At 42.2% G+C, this 24,784-nt stretch overlaps 2 protein-coding genes across 3 annotated transcripts in view; one reads left to right on the top strand and one right to left on the bottom strand.

Moving 5' to 3' along the window:
- TFB1M (transcription factor B1, mitochondrial) overlaps positions 1 to 20,551 on the top strand; it is a 55,134-nt gene extending 34,583 nt beyond the window's left edge. For both annotated transcript variants that reach the window (XM_025049065.1, XM_025049066.1), the window contains exons 6-7: positions 12,568 to 12,695; positions 20,149 to 20,551. In XM_025049065.1, coding sequence (XP_024904833.1) covers positions 12,568 to 12,695; positions 20,149 to 20,389 — 369 coding nt within the window. In that variant the 3' untranslated portion in view covers positions 20,390 to 20,551. The remainder of the gene's footprint in view (positions 1 to 12,567; positions 12,696 to 20,148) is intronic.
- The window catches only part of TIAM2 (T cell lymphoma invasion and metastasis 2), a 125,737-nt gene continuing 121,494 nt past the window's right edge, over positions 20,542 to 24,784 (bottom strand). The window contains exons 25-28 of the mRNA XM_025049051.1: positions 24,409 to 24,514; positions 23,454 to 23,541; positions 22,942 to 23,096; positions 20,542 to 21,674 (exon numbers count right to left, since the gene is read on the bottom strand). Coding sequence (XP_024904819.1) covers positions 21,067 to 21,674; positions 22,942 to 23,096; positions 23,454 to 23,541; positions 24,409 to 24,514 — 957 coding nt within the window. The 3' untranslated portion in view covers positions 20,542 to 21,066. The remainder of the gene's footprint in view (positions 21,675 to 22,941; positions 23,097 to 23,453; positions 23,542 to 24,408; positions 24,515 to 24,784) is intronic.

Raw genomic sequence — 24,784 nt, 5'->3', positions numbered from 1 at the left:
AAGAGCATAAAATCAGGGTTGAGGGAAAGAAAGAATAAACAGAGAGGCTTTCCTGTGCAGTGGGAGCCGAGAACACCTCTGAGCAAGCCACGTAGTGGATGAGGACCCTGCTGCCCAGGGGAAAAGCTCACCCCCGGCCTTCAGAGGCTTCCATCCTCCCGAGTGACTATGGGTGGGTGGTGCTGGGTGCGTGGCTTAAAGGAAAGAGCTCTCCGCTTTGTCCTGTCTCGGACTTCAGCTGTGCTAACGTGGTCTGTAACGTGGGCATTCACCCTGTTAGGACACTGAGACATACCGAGTTCCAGCTATAAGATCTGCTAACGAATTTTAACAGCATTTCAGGCTTTTTTAAAACTTATTTTGTTTTTAATTAAAATACTCTATAGATAATAAGAAAGAAGGGAGCAATTTAAACTTGCACCTTAAAAGTGATTTATAAGTGTATATTAGGAAAGTTTTAACTATTCAAAAAATGGTTATTTTAAATATTAAGCACCCACCATGTACCAGCACGTGACCCAGGGGAGCTGTTTAAGCAGAGAAGGGAAGTAGTGGAAAGAAGTCAGAGTCACTGGGATGATCAGCCCGCATTTCTAGTTAATAAACTTACACAAAATCCTTACCTGGGTAGCACTTCTATCCCTTCAGGTGCAAGGTCCTCAGAACCCGAACAATTCAGCCACTGTGTTTTGCTCTGAGAACGTGAGATCCTTTCCATCTGGGACCAGAGTCATCCCCTGACCCACATGCGGCCGCCTGCCGCAAAACCGGTTATTCTGAGCAGTTCCAAGGTGCCGATATCGAATCTTAACGGCACTTAACAGAATAACCACATCAGTAGTTGTATGTGAAAGGCTACCAAAAATACTTTAACACTTGATTTTCTTTTTGTTTTTTTTCGTTTTTCTTTTTCTTTCTTTTCTTTTTTTTTATTTTTTCTTTTTTAATTTTTTGGAAGAGGGAAGAGTTAGCCAAAACGTGGGTCAAGTCTTGGCTTTCTAGAACATCTCTGTGCTTCAGTACCCTCTTCTGGAAAATGGGGAGGATTACAGTACCTACATCATGGAGTTAAATACCTGAATGCAGTTTAAGGGCTTCAAACAGTAGTGAATTATAATTGATATTGTTGTTCGTATATTTATTTACTTTATATGACAAATAAATATGATATTTATTTTATACGACAATTTTTTTTTCTCTTCCTTAGACAGATTTAGTTCATTTGCATAGAATCTTAGAGCTGAAAGAAACCACAGATATAACCTTGTACATCGTTTTTTCAGATGAGGACATTCGTGAGTCTCCCGAGCCACACAGGTCTCAGGAGCAGCGTGGCCGTGACTAGAGCGCCCCCATCCCACCTCACTCCAGCCGGACCTCCCCCCACCCCCTTACCACGGCACTTCTGGTGACACCTTCCCAGCATGCTCCCCATGGGAAGCAGGGAAAATGCCACACCTGCAGGCGCAAAGCACCGTTAACCATCAACTCACTCCCTTTCCCACCAAAAAAAAAAAAAAAGAGAGACCAGAGGGCACGGGGAAGGGCACATGGCTCACTGAGGCCGACACCTGGCCTCTGTGGAATGTCTGAAGTGACTCCGATCCATGCCCACATTAAAAGGACGAATTTACCACATAGTGCTAACATTGATTCTCTAAGAAGTTAGGTTCTGGGCTATCTGGATTCGTTGTTCTATTTTCATTCATGGTCTTAAAATGTGGATTTTACAGTTTTAGGAGATTTCCTTGAGGTTTTGAATTCTTGAGAGTCAGACTTGCTGCAAGGACCCGAGTGCCTAGGCTTTGCTGCTGTCACACAGTTCATTTCTTTACATACTGAGACCAAAATAGAACAGAAGTTAAAGCTTCTAGAACAAAGTGAAGCACATGCTTATAATTTCATAATAGCTGTTTTCGGGTTTGGGTTTTCGGCTCCAGCCACCTGACCAAGGCGCTGCCCTCCCAGACTGGTCTCCGTTGGGGGTTCAGGGGCTCCTCGGGGGCGAGGCTGCCGTCGACATTCCCCAGGAGCCTCTCCTTTCTTTATTTTCACTTTGCTTGATTAACCTTTATGTGTTGATCCGTCTGTGCCCAGCTCCCCAATTATAACCTTTTTTTTCTCATTAGCCAGTACATTTTTTGAATTTCAGTGTAATTCAGACTTGCAGACAGCTTGTTTATCTTAATTAACAAGTACTGGCAGTGATAAATGACAGACAGCCAAAATCAAGGGAAGCAATATGACTGCATCCAGTTAGCATAGCGCTCACTTACTGTTGCATATTAGGATTTAACCACGTTCCTCTGCCTAGAGAACGTATGCAGAAAGATTTGTTCTCCAAAATGAAGGTCGCCGTACTGTTTCTTCTGTAGAAATACACCGGCATCTTAGCTTTACTGCTAAGAAATCAATCTTTTTTTTCCCCTCTCCAGCCACAAGCATGATACAGTTTGTGGCCTGTTTTCTCAAATTTCTGTGGCATAAAGGATAAAGGCATACTTTGTTTCAGTGCTGGTGGTGGTGGTTGTGGTGGTGGTGGTGGAGAAATAGTGTGAAAATAAGCAAAAGCGAAGAGGTTGCATTTAGAAATTGACTTCTCAGGAGAGAACTCTCATGGTTCCAAAACACAGTGCATGCGGAACGGAACCTGTGAGTTAAATTTGTGAACCGTGTGCCAGCAGGAAGTCTGGAGCGGATGTTATTAAAAAGTAAAGTCACTTTTCCAGACAAGATTTATTTATATCAAAATGAATATTGAAAAACAGATTTACAACCTAAAATTCAAACTAAATGGTACCTGAAGAGCTCTAGTTAGGTCTCTAAGCACTGTAGAAGCTTTTCATTTCCCGTACCTTTTGTCCGTAGCCTTCAGGGTCTGAACTCCCTCCCGTCCGTTGTCTTCAGATGAACCCAGTGAGGGATGATGGTGAGACACCACGTACATGAGGCTCATTTCACAGCTTCTGAATATTGGTGATAAAGCTCCAACAAGTTCACTTGCAAATACCAAATAAAGAGCATGGAAATCTGAGACGTGAAAAACTGCTGATGGTCCTAGAAGATAAATACCAGGTTCTCCATCTCATTTTTTGAGCTGAGGGGAAATTAAGAAAGGAGAGGCGGGGAAGGGAGGGAGTTGTTGTTGCAACAGGATTTGTCGAAACCTGAAAGCTGAAAATGTTTTTCTGTCACTGTATACAGAGGAGGAATTATTTGGGTGCTCACAAAAAAAGAATTTCTTTTCTTTTAATATTATGTTTTAGTCCACAGTTATAATTTGTTTTTGAATTTCTGTGTTGGAAGAGACAGTTTATTATTTGATGTCCCCAGTTATATGAAAGAATATGGTCTGAAATATTTTTAACTAGATTGTGCTTTGCAAATGATAGTGGAAACTGTCTTTTTAGTCTGGTGCTTGTGACTTGTCTGAAGTCAGGAGTCACAAAATTGGTAACTTTCAAAACGTTCAAAAGGCAGTTTTTAAAATACGTATTTTTTTTTAGATAAAAGGAAAGAAACTCCAGCAATAACTGTTGAGTAGGCTCTCGATCGGGAAACCTATGAGTATTTGGGGGAGTGTTCTGAATTTCTCCTGTTATTCCTTCTACTGAGAAAGATTTCTGGAGTGTAACCTACTATTAGCGCTTTTAGAAACTGTTATAAAGAAGTTACATCAAAACTGCGTGATGAAGCATAGTAGACGGAACAGTGAAATCAGGTATCGAGGTTCTAGATCATGAATCATGGTACAGACACTTCACCTCCATCTGTTCGGGGTTCTCATTTTTTTCTTCCTCAGTAATTTCAGTTCTACAGGCTATAAATTTATAGGCGCTATAGAGAAAGGAAGATAATTTTAGGATTGGATTTAAGATTTTTTAAAACTGCTGATAGCCATGTTAGATGTTAGCCATTTCTTTAAAAGCAGTGATAATAAAATGCATGTTTCAATTGTCTGGATTTTTACAGTTTTTTTGGGGGGGTGGGGACCTTTAAGTCTGGCATTAGGCAAGATATCGTTAGAAATCTAATGCCTGTGGATTTGGTTTTTAGCCATAGTATTGTACTTTTGGTACATAAACTTTCTTTATTTCATGGAAATACACAAACAGTTCTTTGTGTAAATACTGGACGAGGTAGAGTGGGCTTCCAGGCGCTAACAGGAACAGCACTGTCAACACCGCTGAATCAGAAGAAACCCCCATGTCCCTGTAGTGTCTCGGCTTGTTCTGCCCTTGCTGTGGTTGCCAGTGCTCACCCACCTGTGCTGAGACTGACCGATGGCAGGTGGGGGCCCAGCCTGCTCTCAGCTCTGACCCCCAACATAACGCAGCGCGCCGAGGACAGACGGGTGAAGCGTGCTTTAATGAAGATTTTGAAAACACTTTTGATGATTCTTCTGCTTTGATGAGAATACTTATCCTGTAAAATATTAACTGACTATTTTAAAAAGGTAAACTTACGAAATGCAAATAACGTTCGCTAACGGCAGACCTTTAATCAAGGCAGAGTTTCTTATATAAAAAAGGAGCTGGAAAGTAGGGATGTATGGAGAAATATAGTTTATCGACATTATTATGTATTTCCCATGTGGACATTAAACAGAATCAAATCTTTTAAGTCTAGAGACTTCCCAAGATAAATCTTCATTTATTTTTACCTCAGTTTATGTCTATTCCATGGCCCTATTCCGCGTTGTATACCCTAGTGCTGGCGTGACGTTACTGCCGGTGGGACGTTACTGATGACGTCTCAGACCTGTCACAGGCTCCTGACCTTCCCCAGCCCGTCTCCCCATTTCCCCGTGTCTATTAACACCAAGCTCATCCTTATGCTTAGTTGGCCCAGATCTTAAAAGCATCCTTGTTTCCATACCCAGCGTTCATTCAGTCAACAAATTGTCATTTCTAAACTTCGAAATCGGTCACATATCCTACCTCTGAGCGCCTCTGCTGCTTGCTGACTCTCTGGCTCGCTCAAGACTTCTAGAACATAGACCTCACAAGGGCAAGGATTTCTGTCTCGTTCATCGCCGACTCCCCTCTGCCAGGATGGTGCCCGGCTTATAGTAGGGATATGATAAATCTTTCTTGAATGAAAGAATTTAGAAACTGATGTTGAGTATATGAAGTAATTAAATAATTAAACTATACCTTTGCATGATTAAAAGTATAATTTTGTTTTTTCTAAACGAAACTAATTTTCCAACTTTTTAGTTTATAGTTTTGACGTAATAATATTTACCATTTATAAACTGCTTCCTATATGCCAGGGACTATTCGAGGCACGATGGTATATAATTCTCAAGACAAACCTGTGAGATAACAGGAATCCTTATTTTACGGATGAGAAAACCAAGCTCTAGAGAAGTTAAGTAACTTGACTAAGGTGGTAAAATGTGTAAGTAGCAAGACTGGGAGTTAGGTCCAGAATATTGGGATTTTTGAAGCCCTTATGCACTCACTGTGTTGCCCTGCCTCCCTTTAGAACACAACGTGTTTCTGAGTCTCACTATAATGAGTTTTTTCTTTCTGTGGTTGTCTGGAGTAAGCTGTGGAAACAAATTAACCCTGACATCTCTGTATCTTTACATATAAACATTTACTTCTCACTCATGCAAAGTGACTGCAGAGTAGCTGGCCAGTGACTCAGCAGCCCATCTGTTTTCTTTAAAATGTTTTCATTTATCTGTTTTTAAGAAAAAAAATTACGTGAGATTGCCTTAGTGTTTGTTTTTCTTAGTGATGATAATCTGGATATTCAGAGAAGCTTTTCTTTTCAAAAGAATTGGTAATTTAACTGAATATTTGAGAAATAATAACATAGCATACCTTCCTACGAGGTTGTTCTCCAGAACTGCATTTCTTACTCCTGCCCACACGTGAGCATTATCTAACTTTGGAAAAGCCCTGAGCCCAAACTCCCTCCCCAGTGGCTCCTATTTCTTTGGTCTCGGATGATGCCCCTTCTTTGTATATTTAAAATGCTGCCCACTTAATTCCATCGAGCAGTCGGGTTTCTGATTTTAAAAAACAATGTCTTATTTGCTTTCTGTTCAACCTTAAAATAATGAATGTACAGAGTAATATAAAATAGAGTTACCTGTTCCAGTCCCACGAATTTAAAGTGACTGACTGAAGCTGAAAATAATGCTGTTTTTCTAACCCAGTCTTAGAAAATTAATAGTATCAGCTATGACCCACCTTTAGGGTCATTTTAGTTTTAAAATAATGCGTTAGGCTGGAGTGAAGACTTTCTTAGCTTTTAAAATCAGTAGTTTTGTAGGTTAATTGACTAGTGAAAATGAAGATGAACATTCTCACGCTGATGTGTGTCCTCGAGTGTCGAATGAGGCCATCCTAACTCCGATGACTTCTGCAGTAAGCCAGGTACATGTTTTTGCATATATGTGTTATACTTCCATTTGCTCTAGTATCTTTTTTTTAATAATATTTTGTTACTCCTTTATGTCTTCATGTGAAAGAATCTTGACTTGTTTTCTCTGTCTTCATCACATTATTTTAGAATATTGACTGTCTTTGAATCGTGGTGACATTTGCAGATCAACTTAGTTTTTGCAATCTCATAAATAATGTAATACTTATACGTCGTGACCTTAAGCATCGCATCCTCTTTGCACATTATTTTGAAGAGCAGGACACTTTTTTAAAGCACTGTCATTTACTGGTGGCATCTGTTACTGTGGGCTGAGTGGGTGGGTGGGCCTGGCCTCAGCTCACCACCCTGCCCCTCTTTCTCTCTGCCTTCCTTCCCTGTGACTCTTCGTCTTCCACCCAGCCGGGTACCAGCCCAAGCTCGAGTGTCCTGGGTGGGTTGTGATCTTGCCTAATTAGAGAGCTTGCATCAGTTTTAATGACTTCTTTATTTTTATATCTCTGATGACACATAGGGAGAACTATGAGGCCCCCCAGACCTCAGAGCTAAGCTAAGAAAATCAGCATATCAAAGATAGGATCCAGTAGCTGTAGAATCACCTTGAAAAGGACAGTGTCTTTTTCAAGTCGTACTCGGTTAAAAAAATGCCTCGGCGAATAGCGCGCTGGCCTGGGCAGGGACAGCACAGGGCGGCGGGGGCACCCAGTGCCATGCCCGTGAGCGGTCAAGCCTGTGGCTTGGGGCCAGTAACCAGTAACCACCACAGTGGTGGGTGTACGTACGACGCCTCCATTCCATAGTCGCGATGGAGCTTGCGCTTTGGGCAGTTTCTGCAGGAAGGGACGTGATGTACTGACTAGGCAGCTTGAGGATAGCGTCTAGGCTCTTCGGCAGTTTCGATATATTTGGCTCATTTGGCATTAATGCATTCACGTCCGTGTCCATCTATCAGTCATTTAGTAACAGTTGTAATAACAGTATCTTTTATAGCAACTTTTATCAAGTGTCTCATGCGTTTGCTCAGATAGATCATCCCTAGGAACGGATTGATTCCGAGGGGTCTCGGTTTCTCTGGACCTCTGGGCCCTGGCGAGTCCCAGCGTGCTGCCACCGGCGGCCCCTGGCAGGGCAGCCCTGAGGCTGCCTGTGCCACTCCGGCCACACCCGCAGCTGCTGCAGAATTCTCACGCTGAGATGCTGCGGTCTCACAAACGCTGCGGTCTCACAAACACCGCAGTCGTGTTTCGTGGGAAGGGTTCGGTTTTAGAACAGCATTTGCCCCGTGAGCATCCTGGACTCCTGGTTAAATATAACAGAAAATCCTAATCCAGTGTGAGTTCTTGTCCCTCTCGCATTTTGTTTAGAATCAAGTGTTCGCCTCCCTGAAATTGTTTCCTTTCCCGGAACCGAGACCCCGCCTCACCCGGCAGATATCCCTGCATTTCCACGCGTCATTCACGCAGCGGAAAGCTCGCTCCTCGCCGCCTCCTCTCACCCTGGGCATCTCCGGCTTGCTTCCCACCATGCTGTCCGTCCTGGCCGTCATCGTCTTGCACGCTTATACTCTTAGAAGCAGCATTATAGTGGATCTGAGAAGCAAACACTGAAATGCATTATAAATCCTTTCATTTGACATCTTAGATATGACTGCTCGAAATACGTGGGGTTTTTTGTTTGTTTTGTTTATGATTCCAAGAAGGGGGGAAAACAGAAAAACCACTTAGAGATCTGTAAGAAGAACAAAAAGGTGGGGTAGGACCTCTGCAGAAATTAATACGGTCACAATAACAAACAAATTATACACTTCAGAGAGAGGCATGTAGGCAACAGTGGGCCAGTCTGGGTCGGATACATTTTTTTGGAAAACCTGGAATGCTTTTAAAGTGTTTGCGTTTTAGAGTTTTACAAGTGAAATTCTGTCCGTAAATTGGGCATGGGACAAGGATTGCAGGCGGAATAAACTGATGATAGGAAATCTGACCTACGTTCCTATTGGTAAACATGTTGTTTTTCTTCAAACTGCATGATTATTATATCATAGGCATTAATGACTCGTGCCACTCCGTCGTCCTTATCTGGGGAGGTGGTAACTGCGGGGCCTGTGACCTTTCCTGGAGGTTGTCATTAGGTCTGTGTAGGTACCTGAAGATGAAGTAGTGGAGGAGGAACCAAGCATCCTCCGTGGGTTCACTTTACTCAATCATTTCACCCGACACTGACAGTGACCCTCCCGACCCCTCACCCTTTGTTCCGTCGGGTGACGCCCCCAGCCTCAGAACCAGCCAGACCCGTCCCACTCCAGTGACCCAAGTCTGTCCGAGACAGTACCACTCCAGCTGGGACTCGTTCTTGTATAGTCCGTGAAGTCTTATTGATTATTAGACAGTACCACTCCAGCTGGGACTCGTTCTTGTATTGTCCGTAAAGTCTTATCGATTATTGTATTGTCCGTGAAGTCTTATTGATTATCGTATTGTCCGTGAAGTCTTATTGATTATTGTATGTCCGTGAAGTCTTATTGATTATCGTATTGTCCGTGAAGTCTTACTGATGAGTCCCTGTAGTCATTCTTCTGCCACCTCCCGGTTGTGGCTGTATCTCGCCTAATTAAACGGTAATTTTGTGATGGTTTTTCCTCTCCACTGGCTTGTCCTTTAATTGGTCTCGAATGCTATGGGAGGTGTTAAAAACACGTTCTTAGATAGTGGCCAGTATTGTTTCCTGTGGTTGTTATTTAGCCTGTTACCATCATCTCAGAGTCAGGAACCGGTCCATCCATCTTCAAGGTTCCCCCATAACACGTTGACTCAGGATCTCAGCTGGCAGTATCTAAGACTTGAGGTCTAACAGCTTCTTCCCCCAGGTCTCTGGTGAGTCCGCAGTCTGCTCTGAGCTGATAATCAGTCATGTCCTAGACACACGGGCCTAGAAAATGGAACATCCATCTCCAGCCTGCTGTAGCCGAGGTTGCTGATGCTGGGGACATAATCTCAACCAGGAACAGCATGGACATTATACTTGAGTTGAGAAGCAAACATTGAAATGCATTATAAATCCTTTCATTGGACATCTTAGTAAGTCATTTTGACACACTGACAGACCGAGTTTGGGGAGTGGCTCACAACATTAAACTGGATTTTTTAAGTGCATCTAGTACCTCTGTACTGATTTCTTTTTTGTAATCAAACCTTTTAAGAGATTTAAAATCAAGGAAGGAAAAAAATGGTTGTAATTTCAAATAAGCATCTAGTTACAAATGAAAAACATTTTTGTATTTGTGACCATAGTTACCAAGCAACTTTCCTGTGGTTTGAGAGAAAATGGGCTCCATCATTCAGTAATTCTGAGAAGTGCTTTTGGGGGGAGGAACAGAGGAGAGGGTGGTGAGGGTAGTACAGGGCTCCCCAGAGAAGCAGGACACATTCCTGGGAGTTTTACAGGTCCTCCCTCTAATAGTAACTATTTGATTGTGAGTGGAAGTTTTTTTTTTTTTTTTCGCTGTGATATACTGTTAGCCAACTTAACTGGGTATCAGATTCAAACTTTAGAAGTTTGTCGCTACAGTGCACATGGGGTGCTGCTATATTTGCACAGGGTTTTAAAACTTTAAATAAAGCAAAGTTAGGCATTTCCTGTATTTGCAAACACCAACTGTATCTCAAAGAAATGGAATCAGGCAAATAAAGATGAGGCCAAATTTTAAAATCCACGGAAGCTGGAAGTGGCAGTCTCTGTGCTGGAAGGAGCATGCATCTACCCCTGTATTCGTGTGTGTGGTCTTAATGGTATTCAAACATTTGTTTATGGAGTTTTGATAATATTTCATGGGTTTAGGTAGGACTTAACTTTATCTCATATGTTGCTACAAGATTCTTTTCTCTGGAGACTGGCAAGCTGTTGAATCATACCTGGAAACTGGAAGAACTCCTTCCAGAACTGACTCTGGCGAACTTAGAAGACTCGGATGAAAAGGGCAGAAGGCCTTGTCCTGGAGGGCGGTGGAGTGAGAGGCAGGGCAAGGACGGGCGTGCCCGCCAGCCCAGAGGGTGGAACTGGCCTGGAGAGTTAGAATGATGGGGCGGGGCGACGTCTAGAGAAGGATCTGGAACCTTCCCAGACAGGGGGTTCACTTCTCTGTTCCAGATCAGCAGGAGGAAAGGCAAACCACACGTTTCAGAGTTGACGAGCCGGTGTCTGACATTTAAAGTCATCATAGTGTGTTTTGGGCTTCTTGCCTTTCATACTCTAGATTATCCCTACGTTTTCCTTCCACAGAAATGCTCCAAATGAAGCCATCTTTTCTTCTCGACCCATAGTAGTCCTCCTGTTCACTTAAACCCTGAAGTCACCTCCACAGCCCCTTACCTTCTTCAGTTCCTCTCACCTCTGTATTGATGGCAGACCTCTCTGAGACCTCTGGACCCTGTCCCTCCGTGTTTTTGTGAAGGTCTAAGGAAAGTCCTGGCTCTTAACTAAAGCACTTAGTCTCCTACAGGAAGTATTTGTTACTAAACTTGGTGAAACTAAGCAACACAACTTGTAAATATTAAAATTTAATAAGAACATGTAACGTTGTCTTCAGATAGTCACTCTCTGAGGTAGAGTAACTGCTGTTCCACCAAAGGGCGTGACCTTCATTAAATCGTCTGAAGGCTGATGGAGTTAGGGGACATTTTTAGTGTGAGATGACCTCTCCAGTGGCAGTTTCCGCCCAACTGCTCAGAACCATCCCTTTTGCCAGCCACACCATCCCTGTCATCAAACTCTTCTGGTTACATCCAATAGGTGCCGCTGTAGCCAACAGGAGACACAGGAGACAGGCGGGGCAGACGCAGTGGTTGGGGGCGGGGGAGGCACCTGGTGGCTCAGCTTGCCAGCGAGGCAGCTTGGGCCCCCGGGGAGAGACGCCGCTGGCTCCTCCAGAAGCCCGTCCACGCCGCCCGATGCCGGGCACATCTTACGTCCTTTTCTGTTTCTTGTCCACACAGTCTCACGTCATACAACTATTTGCCCTCTACCCTAAAAACAAAAACACAGCACCCCATCCTCGTGCAACACAGGCCAATTTTAAGGAGTGTGGTAGCCGCAGGATTCTTTAGAAGCAGGTCCTCCCGAGAGAACATGACCCCTGCAGAATTTAAAACAATTCCTTTTGAAAAGCAGTGGTACAACCCACACTTCATAAATTGTGTACATTCTTAACCTTTGTAGAGTCCGTGATGTTCTAAGTAGCAAGTCTGCCAATTCCGTAGAGAGATCGCTTTGGTCAGTTATGAACAGACTTCCCATTTCCCGGTCCATGGTCTCTGCCGGGCGTTTTGTTATGTGTGATCACCGCTTTGACTTCATTTCTCCCTTTGTACTTTTTTCCCCCTTTGTTATTTTGAATATACCCTCGTGAATCACCATGAGTTCATTTCTAGAATAAGTTAGGGTATAAGTCTCTTATCTGACATGCCTGAAGAGTTTTATTTTCTGATAAAGAATGTCAGCAGCTGGCAGCAGCTCAGCGGTGAAACAGTGACGCTTGGTGGTTTCCTTTTTCTGCTTGGATCCCGCCTGTACCTCTTGAGGCATTTAAAGTTGCTCCAGAAAGTGATGTGGCTGTGCAGACGATGCTCATGAATTCCGTCCAGCTGATCAATCAGTGTCTATACCCAAAATAAGTGGCGTCCTAATCGATTCCCTTTTTGGGGAGTTTAGCACTAAGCGGTCCGTGGGGGCCCATCTGCCTTCTCTCGCTCTGTTTCGAAGCCCAGTCTTAGAGTCAGAACTGCTGCTGCAGCTTATTTTTACTCATTCAGAAGCTAAATAAAAAATTCTAATATGATCTGTTATCTGCCTACTGACTTTAATGGTTATTCGGATTGATCTTAAAGGCCCCTGTAAAACCGCATTTTAAAATGAAGTGATCACCACGCACAGGTCTGGTGGATGTCATTATAGAACTGATGCAACCAACTGTTGATTTCTGAGACAGCTCAAATGCAAATGCAGCATATTACTAAGTGCCCAGAGAAGATGAAACCGAAGTCCCCGTAAAACGTTTATTTACGAAAACCATGTTCTCGATAATTCTTCCTCCTGTGTTCGTTCCACCAAGATCGCTTGTTTTATGATCTTACGTATACCATGTGACAAACTGATGCGTGTTTGCTCACAATGAAGGTGGACGTGGGCGTGGTGCACTTCACCCCTCTGACGCAGCCCAGGATCGCACAGCCGTTCAAGCTGGTGGAAAAGGTCGTTCAGAATGTGTTTCAGTTCCGGAGGAAATTCTGCCATCGAGGGCTCGGGTAAGCACACTTCTCTTCCTTTCTGTGCACGCTTTCTAAAATCCTCAGTCACTTTTTTAAAGATTACGAACTTTGTTCTTATGATTCTTTGATCAATCTATCGATCGATCGATCGATAGATTGATCAAAGAATCATAAGAACAATTACATATATATAATTGTCAGTTCAAATCCTGCGATGTACAAACCTCGACTGCCACAGAGGAAAAGCAAAACCCCTGACTTACCCTCAGGTGCCGCGTACAGGTTTGGTTCTGTCCTAAGTACAGCTTGAAACTGACAGTCGCCCAGTTCACGATGGCCCTGCCCCGGGCCTTGTGGTCCTGAGTTCCCACCAGCCCTCAGGACACCGGCACCACTGCTTCTCAGCGTTTCTGACACCGGATGTGTGGTGTTTTTAAAAATCTTTTATTAAAATAGAGGTGGCATTAGGTGTATAGCGTAGTGATCGGACATTTACATATCTTACAGTGATCACCACGATAAGTCTCGTGAGCCGTGTCACCATGCAGAGTTTCAACGATATCGCTGATGACGTGCCCTGAGCTGCACGCCGCATCCCCGTGGCTTACGCGTTTTATACCCGGGAGTTTGTGCTTCTGATTCTCCTTCGCTTTTTCACCCTCTCCCATCTCCTTCCACTCTGGCAGCCATCGGTTTGTTTCATCTAGAAGTCTGTTTCTGTTTTCTTTTGTTTGTTCATTTTTGTTTTTTTAGATTCCACATATTAGTGAAATCATATGGTATTTGTCTGACTTATTTCACTTACCATCAAACCCTCTAGATCATCCATCCATGTGTCCCAGATGGCAAGATGTTCTTTTTTATGGCTGACTGATATGTCTGTGTACATATTTATACCACATCTTCTTTATCCATTCACCCGTTGATGGACACCTAGATTGCTTCCATATCTTCACTGTTGTAAATAATGCCACAGTGAACATAGAAGTGCATGTATCTCTTCAAATTAATGTTTTATGTGTTCTTTTGCTAAATACCCAGAAGTAGAACTGCTTGGTTGAACGGTAGTCCTATTTTTAATTTTTGAGGAACCTCCATGCTGTTTTCCATAGTGGCTGCACCAATTTATCAATCCCACCAACAGTGCACGAGGGGTCCCTTTTGTCCACATCCTCGCCAACACTTATTTGTTGACTGTGTTATAATAGCCATCCTGTTAGTGTGAGATGATCTCATTATGGTTTTCATTTGCATTTACCTGATTATTAGTGATGCTGAACATTTTTTCATATGTCTGTTGGCCCTCTATGTCTTCTTTGGAGTAATGTCTATTCAGGTCTTCTGCCCATTTTTAAATCAGATTGTTTGTTTTCTTGTTACTGAATCGTATGAGTTCCTAATATTTTGGATATTACCCCTTATCAGATACATCATTTGCAAATTTCTTCTTCTATTCAGTAGGTTGTCATTTCATTTTGTTTCCTTCGCTGTGCAGAAGCTTTTTAGTTCGATATAATCCCATTTGTTTATTTTTGCTTTTATTTCCTTTATCTGAGGAGACATTAGCCAAAAAGATATTGCTAGGACTAGTATTTTTGCTTTTATTTCCTTTATCTGAGGAGACATAGCCAAAAAGATATTGCTAAGAAAAATGTCAGAGTTTACTGCCTATGTTTTCTTCTGGGATTTTTATGGTTTCAGGTATTACATTTAAGTCTTTAATCCATGTTTAGTTTATTTTTGTATATGGTATAAGAAAATGATCCAGTTTCATTTTTTGCATGAATCTGCCCAGTTTTCCCAGCACCACACTTCCTGAAGAGACCGTCATTTCCCCCATTGTATATTCTTACTTTCTTTGTCATGGATTAATTGATCCTACAAGCAAGGTTTTATTTCCGGGCTCTCTGTTCTCTTCTCTTGATGTGTGTGTCTGTGTGCCAGTCCCATAGGGTTCTGATTCGTACAGCTTTGTCTTACAGTCCGAAATTAGACAGCCTGATACCTCCAACTTTGTTCTTCATTCTTAAGATTTGGCTATTTGAGATCTCTTGTGATTTTATATAAATTTTAGGATTATTGTAGTTCTGAGAAGAATGCCATTGGTAGTTTAATAGAGATTGCCTTGACTATGTAATGTAGATTGCTCTGTGTATGTAGTATGGACATTTTAAGTGTTAATCCATGAGCGTGGTATATCCTTCCATTTATTTGTGTCGTCTTCAGTGTCTTACATTTTTCAGAGTACAAGTCTTTCACCTCCTTGATTAAATTTATTCCTGGGTGTTCTTCTTTATATGCGGTTGTAAATGGGCTTGTTCTCAATTTCTCCTTTTGAGTGTTATTGGTGTATAGAAACACAACAGATATCTGTTCATTAATTTTGTAGCCTGAAACTACTGAAGTTATTAGTCCCAGTTGTTTTCTTGTGGAGTCTGTAGGATTTTCTATATATAGTATCATGTCATATCTACAAACAGTGAGTTTTACCTTCTTTCCAATTTTGGGTGCCTTACATTGCTTTTTCTTGTCTGATTGCTGTAGTTAGGACTTTCAATACCATGTTGAATAGTGGGTATCCTTGCCTTATTCCTGATATTTTATCTTTTTACCATTAAGTATGATGTCAGCTGTGGGGTTGTCTTACATAGCCTTTATTATGTCGACGTTCTCCCTTTGTTGAGAGTTTTTATCATAAATAGATATTGAACTTTATCAAATGCTTTTTATGCATCTATTAAGATGATTATGATTTTTATCCTTGGTTTTGTCTATGTGGTGTATCACGTTTATTGATCAGACATTAAACCATCTTTGCATCCCTAGAATAAATTCTACTTGACCATGGTGTATGATCCTTTTTAATGTATTGTTGAATTCATTTTGCTAATATTTTGTTGAGAATTATAGCATCTATGTTCATTAGGTATATTGGCCTATAATTTTTTTGTAATGTCTTTGGTTTTAGTATCAGGGTAATAATACTGGTCTCATAGAATGAGTTTGGAAGCATTTTTTCCTCTTCAATTTTTTTCTATTATTTTGAAAAGAATGGGTATTCTTCTTTAAATGTTTGGTAGAATTCACCTATAAAGCCATTTGGTCCTGAATTTTTGTTTCTTGGGTTTTTTTTTTATTACTACTTCAATTTCATTGCTACTAATCAATTTGTTCCGATTCTATCTGGTTAAGTCTGGGAAGGTTGTCTATTCTAGAAATTTATCTGTTTCTTCTAGGTTCAGTTTGTTGGCAAATAATTGTTCATAGTATTCTTTTATGACCCTTTGTGCTTCTGTGCCCACGGGTTATAACTTCTCTTTCATTTCTGATTTTCTTTGGGCTTTTTGTCTTGATGAGTCTGGCTAAAGATTTACATTTTATCTTTTCAAAGAACATGGTTTTAATTTCATTGCTCTTCTTTATTGGTTTTTAGTCTCTCATTTCCACTCTGATCTTTATAATTTCCTTCTACTTGAGGTTTTGTTTGTTCTTCTTTTCTAGTTCCTTTAGGTCTAAAATTAGGTTTTTATTTGTTTTTCTTTCTTAAGGTAGGCCTGAACTGCTGTGAACTTCTCTCTTAGAACTGATTTTGTTGCATTCCATACATTTCGGAAAGTTTTTTCCATTTCCATTTGTCTCAAGGTAGATTCCGATTTCTTATTTGATCGTTTGGTACCTTTGTAGCATGTCGTTTACTTTCCACTTGTTTGTTTTTTCCAGTTTTCTTGTAATTGATTTTTAGTTGTATACAGTTATGGTTAGAAAAGATGCTTGATATGATTTTAGTCTTCTTGAACTAATTGCTACTTGTTTTGTAGCCTAACGTGTGATCTATCCTGGAGAATGTTCCAAGTGCACTTGAAAAGAATATGTTTTCATCCTAAAACTTTAGGATGAAATGTTCTGTAAATATCTATTAATTCTATCTGGTCTAATGTGACATTTAAGGCCACTGTATCCTTAGTGGTCATCTGCTTGTGTGATCTATCCATTGATGTAAGTGGGGTATTAAATTCCTCAGCTGCTGTTGTAATATTGTCAGTTTCTTCTTTTATGTTTGTTAATATCTGCTTCATACATTTAGGTGCTTCTGTGTTGGGCGTGTAGATATTTACCGTTATAACCTCCTCTTGGATTGACCTCTTTATCATTATATAATGCCCTTGTCTCTTTTTATAGTCTTTGTTTTAAAGTCTATTTTGTCTAAGTATTACTACCCCAGCTTTCTATTTACATGGAGTATCTTTTCCATCCCTTCTCTTTCAGTCTATATGTGTCTTTTTGTCTGAAGTGAGTCTCTCGTAGGAAAAATATAGATGGATCTTTTTTCATCCATTCAGGCACTCTGTGTCTTTTAACTGGAGAATTTAGTCCATTTACATTTAATTACTGGTAAGTATGTACTTGTTGCCATTTTGTTCATTGTTTTTTAGTTGTTTTGTAGTTCTCTGTTCCTTCCTTCTTCCTCTTGATCTCTTCCCTCGTGGTTTGCTTTTTTTTTTTTAGCATTTTGTTTGGGTTCCTGGCTCTTTTGAGAGGGATATCTTTTATAGGATTGTGGTTGCCATGAGGTTTATATAACAATCTATAGCTATAGCAGACTATTTTCAGCTGATAAGCATTCGAGTTTAAATGCATTCTAAAAGTGCTGTAGTTTTACTTACCCCCCTCCATGCTTTGTTTTTAACACGAAATTTTAGATCTTTTGTTTTGAGTATCCTCTATTTATAGTTGGTTTTGCTTCTTTTGTATTAAGTGGCTTGTTTTTAACACGAAATTTTAGATCTTTTGTTTTGTGTATCCCCTAACTACTTATAGTTGGTTTTGCTACTTTGGTCTTAAGTGGCTGATTCACTATGTTTATTATATATTTGCCTTTACCAGTGAGATTTTTTTCATACATTTTCTTATTTCTGATTGTAGCCTTTTCTTAAAGAAGACCCTTTAACATTTCTTGTAAAGCTGATGTAGTGGCGATGAATTTTTGTTTTTCCTTGTCTGGGAAACTTTCTCTGCCTTGCTGGGTAGAGTACTCTGGTTTGCAATTTCCCTTCCTTCAGCTCTTTATCCTGCCACTTCCTTCTGGCCTGTAAAGCTTCTGCCGAGAAATCAGCTGATGGTCTGATGGGGTGTCCGCTGTGTGTGGCCAGTTTTCTTCTTGCTGTCTTCAGGATTCTCTCTTTAACTTTTGTCATTTTACTACGTCTTGATGTGGGTCTCTGGGTTCATCTTGTTTGGAACTCTCTGTACTTCCTGGACCTGGATGTTTGTTACTTTGCACAGGTTAGAAAAGTTTTCGGCTATTTCTTCAAATCAGCTTTCTGCCTCGCTTTTTCTTCTGGGATGCCTATTATGTTAATGTGTTTGATGTTGTCCCAGAGTTCCCTTCAACTATTCTCATTTTTTTATTTTTGCTCTTCTGATTGGGTGATTTCCACCCATTCTGTATTCCAGGTCACTAATCCTGCCTTCTGTATTTGATCTGCTGTTCCTCTCTAACGTATTTTTCATTTCAGTTATGGTATTCTTCTGCTCTGATTAGTCATTTGTATTTTTTTTTGAAGTTCTCACTGAGTTCCTCTGTTCTGCGCTCAAGTTTGGTAGGCATCTTTATGAGTTACTTTGAATTCTTTATCAGGTAAATTACCTTAATTTTTTTTTCCTGGGGTTTTTTTCTTGTTTCTTCATTTGAAACATGTTACTTTGTCTTATTTTGTTTGATTTTCTTAGACAAAAGAGCTCTCTTCCCTACTCTTAAAAAAGTGGCCTTGTGTAGGGGTGACCTGTGTGTGTGCCAGGTGCTTTTGGCAGGCCATCTGGAGATAGAGTGGGCTCGGGTGATGACCGCAGTATCCTGAGGGGCCAGCCGGCCTGGGCTACAGTGGGTGCTGGCTGAGGCAGCATCCTAGGTCTGGCTTGGGCGAAAAGGCCTGGGATGTGCTGTGGTAGCCTCTCAGGTTGGTCATAGCACTTAGACCAGGCTCCTGCCCATGCCACATAGGTGGAGAGGCGTTCACTGGCACCTCCAGTCCTGGAGCGTTCCCGTGGTTCCCCCACTTCTCTCTGTGGTCTCTTATGCAGAAGCTAATCAGTCAGCCCGCAGATTTTCTGGAGGAGTTGCTGCATGTGCAGATTTGGTGTGTTTGTGGGAGTGGGTGATTTTGGGTTCTGCCTATGCCACCATCTTGCAGGAAGTCCCTAAATGTGTGGTGATTTTACCAATACCAACACAACCAATTTTTTATCTTTGTTGAGGTTCCTGTCACAGAGCTTTAGAACTGGGTGTCCTACAATCCAAGTCTGATCCTAAGTACCTGGAGTTAGGGTAAAGCCCTCAGGTTAAGGGCTCAGTGTAATAAGACTGTCCCTGCTTCAGAGGCCAACTTAAGTCCTAAGTTGCCACTCGTACGTCTGTTAGTTGGGGATTCCCATGACCCCCTTTTCAGATTCAGTAATCTGCTAGAATGGCTCACAGAACTTAAACATTTTCCTTTATCGGCTTATTAAAAAGTATATAACTGAGGACGAGCCTAATGGGAGAGATGCCTAGGGCACGGTATGGGGACATCGGGCACTCAGAGCTTCCATGTCCACTCACCAACCCAGAATGCTATCATTTAGCTGTTTTTATAGAAGTTCCATTACGTAAGCACAGTTGATTAGTAACTGAGCTCAGTCTCCAGCCCCTCTCACTTCCTGGAAGTCTAGAGACCCCTAGATGTCAGCCAGGTCACCCTGAGCGTGGAGGGAATGTGCCGTCCCGGAGAGCATGCCGCGCTGTTAAGGAAACCAGTCTGCACTGGCCATGCCGTCTTCCGAGCCTTTGACATGAGCTCTGTAGAGCCGCTCAGACGACAGGCAGAAATAAAACACAGGCGAAGCTCTATGCTATTTCAGTGTCAGTTTCTCTCCTTATCTTAAAACAATGATCCGATTTGGTTACATGAAATATAAAATATATACTTCGAATCAATTTTAAATTTGCTTCAAGATAGCATAAAGAGTAGAAATACGTGTTTGCATTTTCACATCAAATGTTTTCTGACTTTGCCAAGAAAGGTCATTCCTTTGGGCTTATGAGTTCCGAAAGCTAAATTCAAGTTCTAGAGAATCAAAACTGATGATAAAACACAACAGACAACTTTTGTACTAAAAAATGGGGCCAATCAAATATACTTCTCTAAGAACGCACCTGAGCAGACGTTAATTTTAAACTGACCTTAAAGATGGATGTGTTGATTTAGCTTTGAAAAATGTTTTCCAGCATGGACACACCCTGCATGTCGGCCTAGCTCTGCGTTCAGTGGTCCTCCCTGCTCCCAGAGCGGGGCGTGGCTAAGCCCTTTGCAGGCTCAGAGCCCCGCAGGCAGCCCTCCTCCCCTTTCTCAAGTTGTCAGAATCAAGTCATTTTCAAACCACGGTAGAAGGAAGCATCATGATTTACATAATTTCAAAAGTAAAAATTTTGATTTTTTTTTTTTCCTCTCAGAATGTTATTCCCTGAAACCCAGCGCCTAGAAAGCACTGGAAAGCTGTTGGAGCTGGCAGACGTGGACCCTACTCTCCGACCCAGGCAGCTCTCAGTCTCGCATTTTAAGAACCTCTGTGATGTGTACAGGAAAATGTGTGATGAGGACCCTCACCTCTTTGCTTACAATTTCAGAGAAGAACTCAAGAAAAATAAAAGCAAATTTCAGGAAAAGGATGACACGGAGAGGTACAGGCTCTAGCTGCCAGCGGCTTTACCAAACGTTGGTTTTCACAAGGCTGAACTTCTCATATGTGGACTCTTGACTTCCACAGAATGACAATAAACATACCAATTACCAGATGTGACTTATTTCCCGTTTACTGTACAGCTTGGTAAAGAAAATAAATATAATCAAGTTACAGTATGTTTTCTTTTAATATATACTGCATAGATATGACATGTTTAGTATAAACAGCATCTATTACAACCTTACAAAAATGAAATATGTGCACTTTGTGCCCCTAACCCACATTAAAATAACTTAAATATGCTTTAAATAAAGCAGAAACTAACAGCTCAAAGAAAATGCCCAGAGGATTTTTAAAAAATGACCTTTTTACAAAGCGATGAATCCCAACTTCCCCACCCTACCTTTTCCATATAAATTAAAATAATCAGAATGCAGTTTAGGATTCAAAGTCATTTTGATACCTGCTCAAAAGGGATAGCAACTAAGTAATTTACAGATTCTGACCAGCTTCATCTAGTTTTCTGATCTACAATAAATTAAAATAACTTAAATCTTTACAGCTATTTTGTGGGAAAATGTACACTGCACAAAACCCAGTAATGAATAGTTTTTCTGCGATTTCCACTTTACCACGAGTCTGAAAACGAAAAGAGCAGTAGAATCCACACGTGCGGGCTGAAACTGTACTACGACTTCCCGTGGGCCTCCGATTCGTAAAAACACTCCTCGTTGACAACCGACGCTAGACTCTGGACGCTGAATTCTCGCTCTAGAACGGCACTGAGATCGAGGTTGGCATTTTCAGCTTGACTGTCAAGGGACTGGTGACGAGTCTGCGCCTTCAGCAGCGTCCCCCGGTCCCTTCTGGTGCTGTTGGCTTTGCGTTTAATGGCGCAGAAGTGCCCCCGCACCAGCTTGGGCTGCTCGGCCGCCGGCTGGCCCTCCGTGCCCGCCTGCTGCCCGGCCGGGGGCGCGTCCGGGTCCTCGGAGATGCTCAGTCTCTGGAACTGAATCTCGATGTCTTTGGTGGGGCTGCGCTGTTTCAGAGTCTGATGATAGTCCTCGTCGTCGCTCAGGATATCGCTCTCTTTGATGAGACTGTCTGAAAACTCCGTCGAGCCCGCGTGTGGGTGCTTCAGGGGGTCGTGCCCGCCCCCGGCCGTGTGGCAGCCGCTGCTCTGGGTGCCGCTGCTCAGGCTGCCCTCGTCGGAGTCCAGCGAGCTGCCCTTGCCCGTCTCACCGGGCCACTCGCCGCTGGAGGAATTCTTGAGGACCTTCAAGGACCTGGAGGAAGCTGCAAGGAGGAAAGCATATTTCTCCTTGAGATAAACAGATTCCACAACGTGATTTTCGCTTCGAAAGTTGTGTGACTTAAAGATTTTATCATCTCACTTCAGTTACCAACTATCCTGGGACTTGGACAAAAAGATGTAGCTACTGCAAGTATGGCAATTTTTTACTTAAGTTTTATCTGAACTTGAAGTTGGGGGATTTGGCCTTTATAGATGACCAGTTATCAGAGCTCAATTATTTAGCTGGAATAAGCTATAAACTATGATAAGATTCTTATCCTGCCAATGGATAAATTGAAAAGTTAGTTACTAATAAAATCTAGGATCTCTTTCTTCAACATAATCAAGATTACACGCTACTTCTGAGCCGACCTTCTCAGCTTCTTCATTTCCCTTGCTACTCAATTAAAAGGATAAAAATACTCCTTATCTCTCAGGAGAACTGTCTCTGCTGGAATGTCTAACCGGCTTTCTGAGATTTAATATGAATATTTAATCATTTGTGTGTGTTTAGGTCCTTTCTTTTGGGATGAAGGAGAAAGGGGGAACTCTCGGTTATCTTGTTTCTGCAGACAGTAATTTTTTTTTTTGATGGCCATAGCTTATGTTGGTAATAGAGAAAAAATAGAAAATATACAGTAAATCCGAAGAGGTCAAACTGACCCCCAAAAAGCTACATTTTATAAAACTAAAAACAAGATCAAAGATAACAACAAAGTAGTTAATACAGAAAGAAAATTCTAAAAACTTAAGCTGAAAATTTAAAAACAGGCAGAAAGTTTAGGAACAGCAGGACTTGGAATGTTTGCCTGCTGACTTATTGATCGGGTAAGACTGAGTATTTAGGTGCCTTGATCTTAATTCTTTAAGTACTGACTTTCTAGCTGCCTTGCACTGTCTGAGCCCTGGGAATACTGCCGGAAGCAGAACCAGGTCCCTGGACTCCTGCATTTATCTCAGTGGAAGAAACAGATCAGGTGGTAGCGTAGACAGTGTCACCTGAAGGTAAAACGGAGATCTGGAGTTTGGGGTGGTTACATTTTATAAAAGGCAGTGGGGAGCAGGAAGCATGTTTAGGTTTCTTAAAAGGAAATAAAGTTGCCACCACCTTCTCACACCACCTTGGGGATCTGGGTGTCTGGTTTAGAGCTGGCAGTTACCCTGGTGATTTCCAAGGTGCTGACTTCCTGCTGTGTTACAGGGCGTGCACCGTCTCAGAGAAGCGCCCAGCGTTTTCCTGAATAAACACGAGGCCCGCAAAGCTCTCACCTAATTTGGCTGAAACGGGGACCCGGTTCTTCAGCGGTACCAGGCGATCCTTACACGTTTTCTCCAGGGGTAATTCACACTTTATGTGGCGCCTGAAGTTCTCCCTCAGAATAGATCGAATCACCTTGACGATGTTGGTTTTGCTTTCACTGTCACTGGAGGGGCAGGGAGAAAAAACCGCATTAGTGTCCAGTGTCATTGTGCTTCGGATCCACGTCCCCTGGTCCCCTGTGGCCTCTGACTGCTCTCAGAACAGACTGACAGTAAGTAAGTCCCCAGCCTGTGTGTGCCTTGGTTGGTCTCACAAAAGGAGTGAGAACCTAAGCTCCTTCGGCACTGGGATTTGGGTTTGTTTTTAATCAGTGTGTTCTCCTAGAGCCGCAGCTGCCCTTCGGGAGAGGGAGGCGTGAGCCAGAAGTCAGAGTTCTGGAGGGCACGAAAACATAACCGTTTTCAAGAGCGCATCATCTGTCTTCTTCCCGTGGGCTCTAGCGTTTGGAGGTCAGTGGTACCTGCAGCACAACTGAAAGATGGTTTCTGGCCGTCCTTCTATTTCTGACTTCGTATGGATCAGCTCCCATATGGAGTTATTTTCTGTCCCTGTGTAAAAGAAACAAGAGTCTACAACTTTGTCAAAGAGGCTGCGGTTGTCATTTAGTGACTTCTGCAGAAGTCTTATATTCTCAATCCTCTCATTTTCTTCTGTGGCTCATTCTATGAATAACTTTCATGAACAGTTACAAAAAGCGAAGTACTTTTTAATTACTTTTTACATCTCCTGAAGTTTCCCATCCATCTCAGTGTTTCCTCCCCACCCCTGGATCCCACCTCTCTGGGGAAGAAGGTAAATGGGTCCCGTTTTTCAACCCTATTCCTTGGAACAATAGGAAATGCCCGGGTACTTGAGGTGAGCTCCAAATTCAGTCACGTTCTTGGAAGTGTAAGCACGTCCAACAAAAATTAAACAGACCAACGTCACTGCACACCTTAGCCTGTCGGTCCTTCCCATCACCCGAGGCACTGTCACCAGAACGTTATTCTGGAAGGATCACCGGATGTTTTACAGCATCGAAGGCTGTTTTCTTGTTTTTACATCATTTATGATACTGCTTAATCTTAAGGAATTTTCTGATGAATCTAAATTTGTGAACACTTAAATTGGTGGGCCTTTGTTTCTAACATTTTAGGGCATCAAAGATATCAGGCAGAAAGAAAAATGTTGAAAAACTATAGTGAAAATAAGGAAATGATGACGAGAGGTATTTGGCTAAGAAAAGCCATCCACTGGCATTTTTACTTTCTTCAAAAGCCTGTACGAAAACATCAAAACAACCTCTTTTGTCCTCATTTTCCTTGCCCATAAAACATCAAAAATGATCCCCAAGGTTCTTTCCTGCTTTTCCAGCACACAATTCAAATAAGTCTCTCAAAATTTCTCTCCGGCACTGTACCACACAGAGTAATTACCTGCTGTGTTTCCCAGTCTGACTTGAAGTGCAGATATAGGGATCAACCAGCGAAATTTAAAGGGGTCCAAGTCAGCAGAGCTGTGTGCAGGCCGGGAATTCGACGGCTGTAAGATGAAAGCCCCCAAGAAAAGTGTCAAAGCAAGTTCCCATCGGGGGGATGCGTGCACAGTAGACGCCTGAAGCTCTGCCGTGAGCTAGGCTCCCTGCAGCTGTGTGGGTGCGCCAGGGTGCCGAGGAGAGTCCCCTCGGCGAGCTCCCAGCTCTCAAGGGGCTCACAGCCCAGGGGGCATCTGGCAGAGTGGGCTTTGTGGCAAGAACGACAACCAAGCCTTCCGTGACCTCACATTACCTCTGAACGGTAGCTGACGGCTTAT

This window comes from Pteropus alecto, unplaced genomic scaffold (genome assembly GCF_000325575.1).
Source record: "Pteropus alecto unplaced genomic scaffold, ASM32557v1 scaffold195, whole genome shotgun sequence".
NCBI classification, from domain to species: Eukaryota; Metazoa; Chordata; class Mammalia; order Chiroptera; family Pteropodidae; genus Pteropus; species Pteropus alecto.
This window is presented reverse-complemented; position numbering and strand designations above follow the sequence as displayed.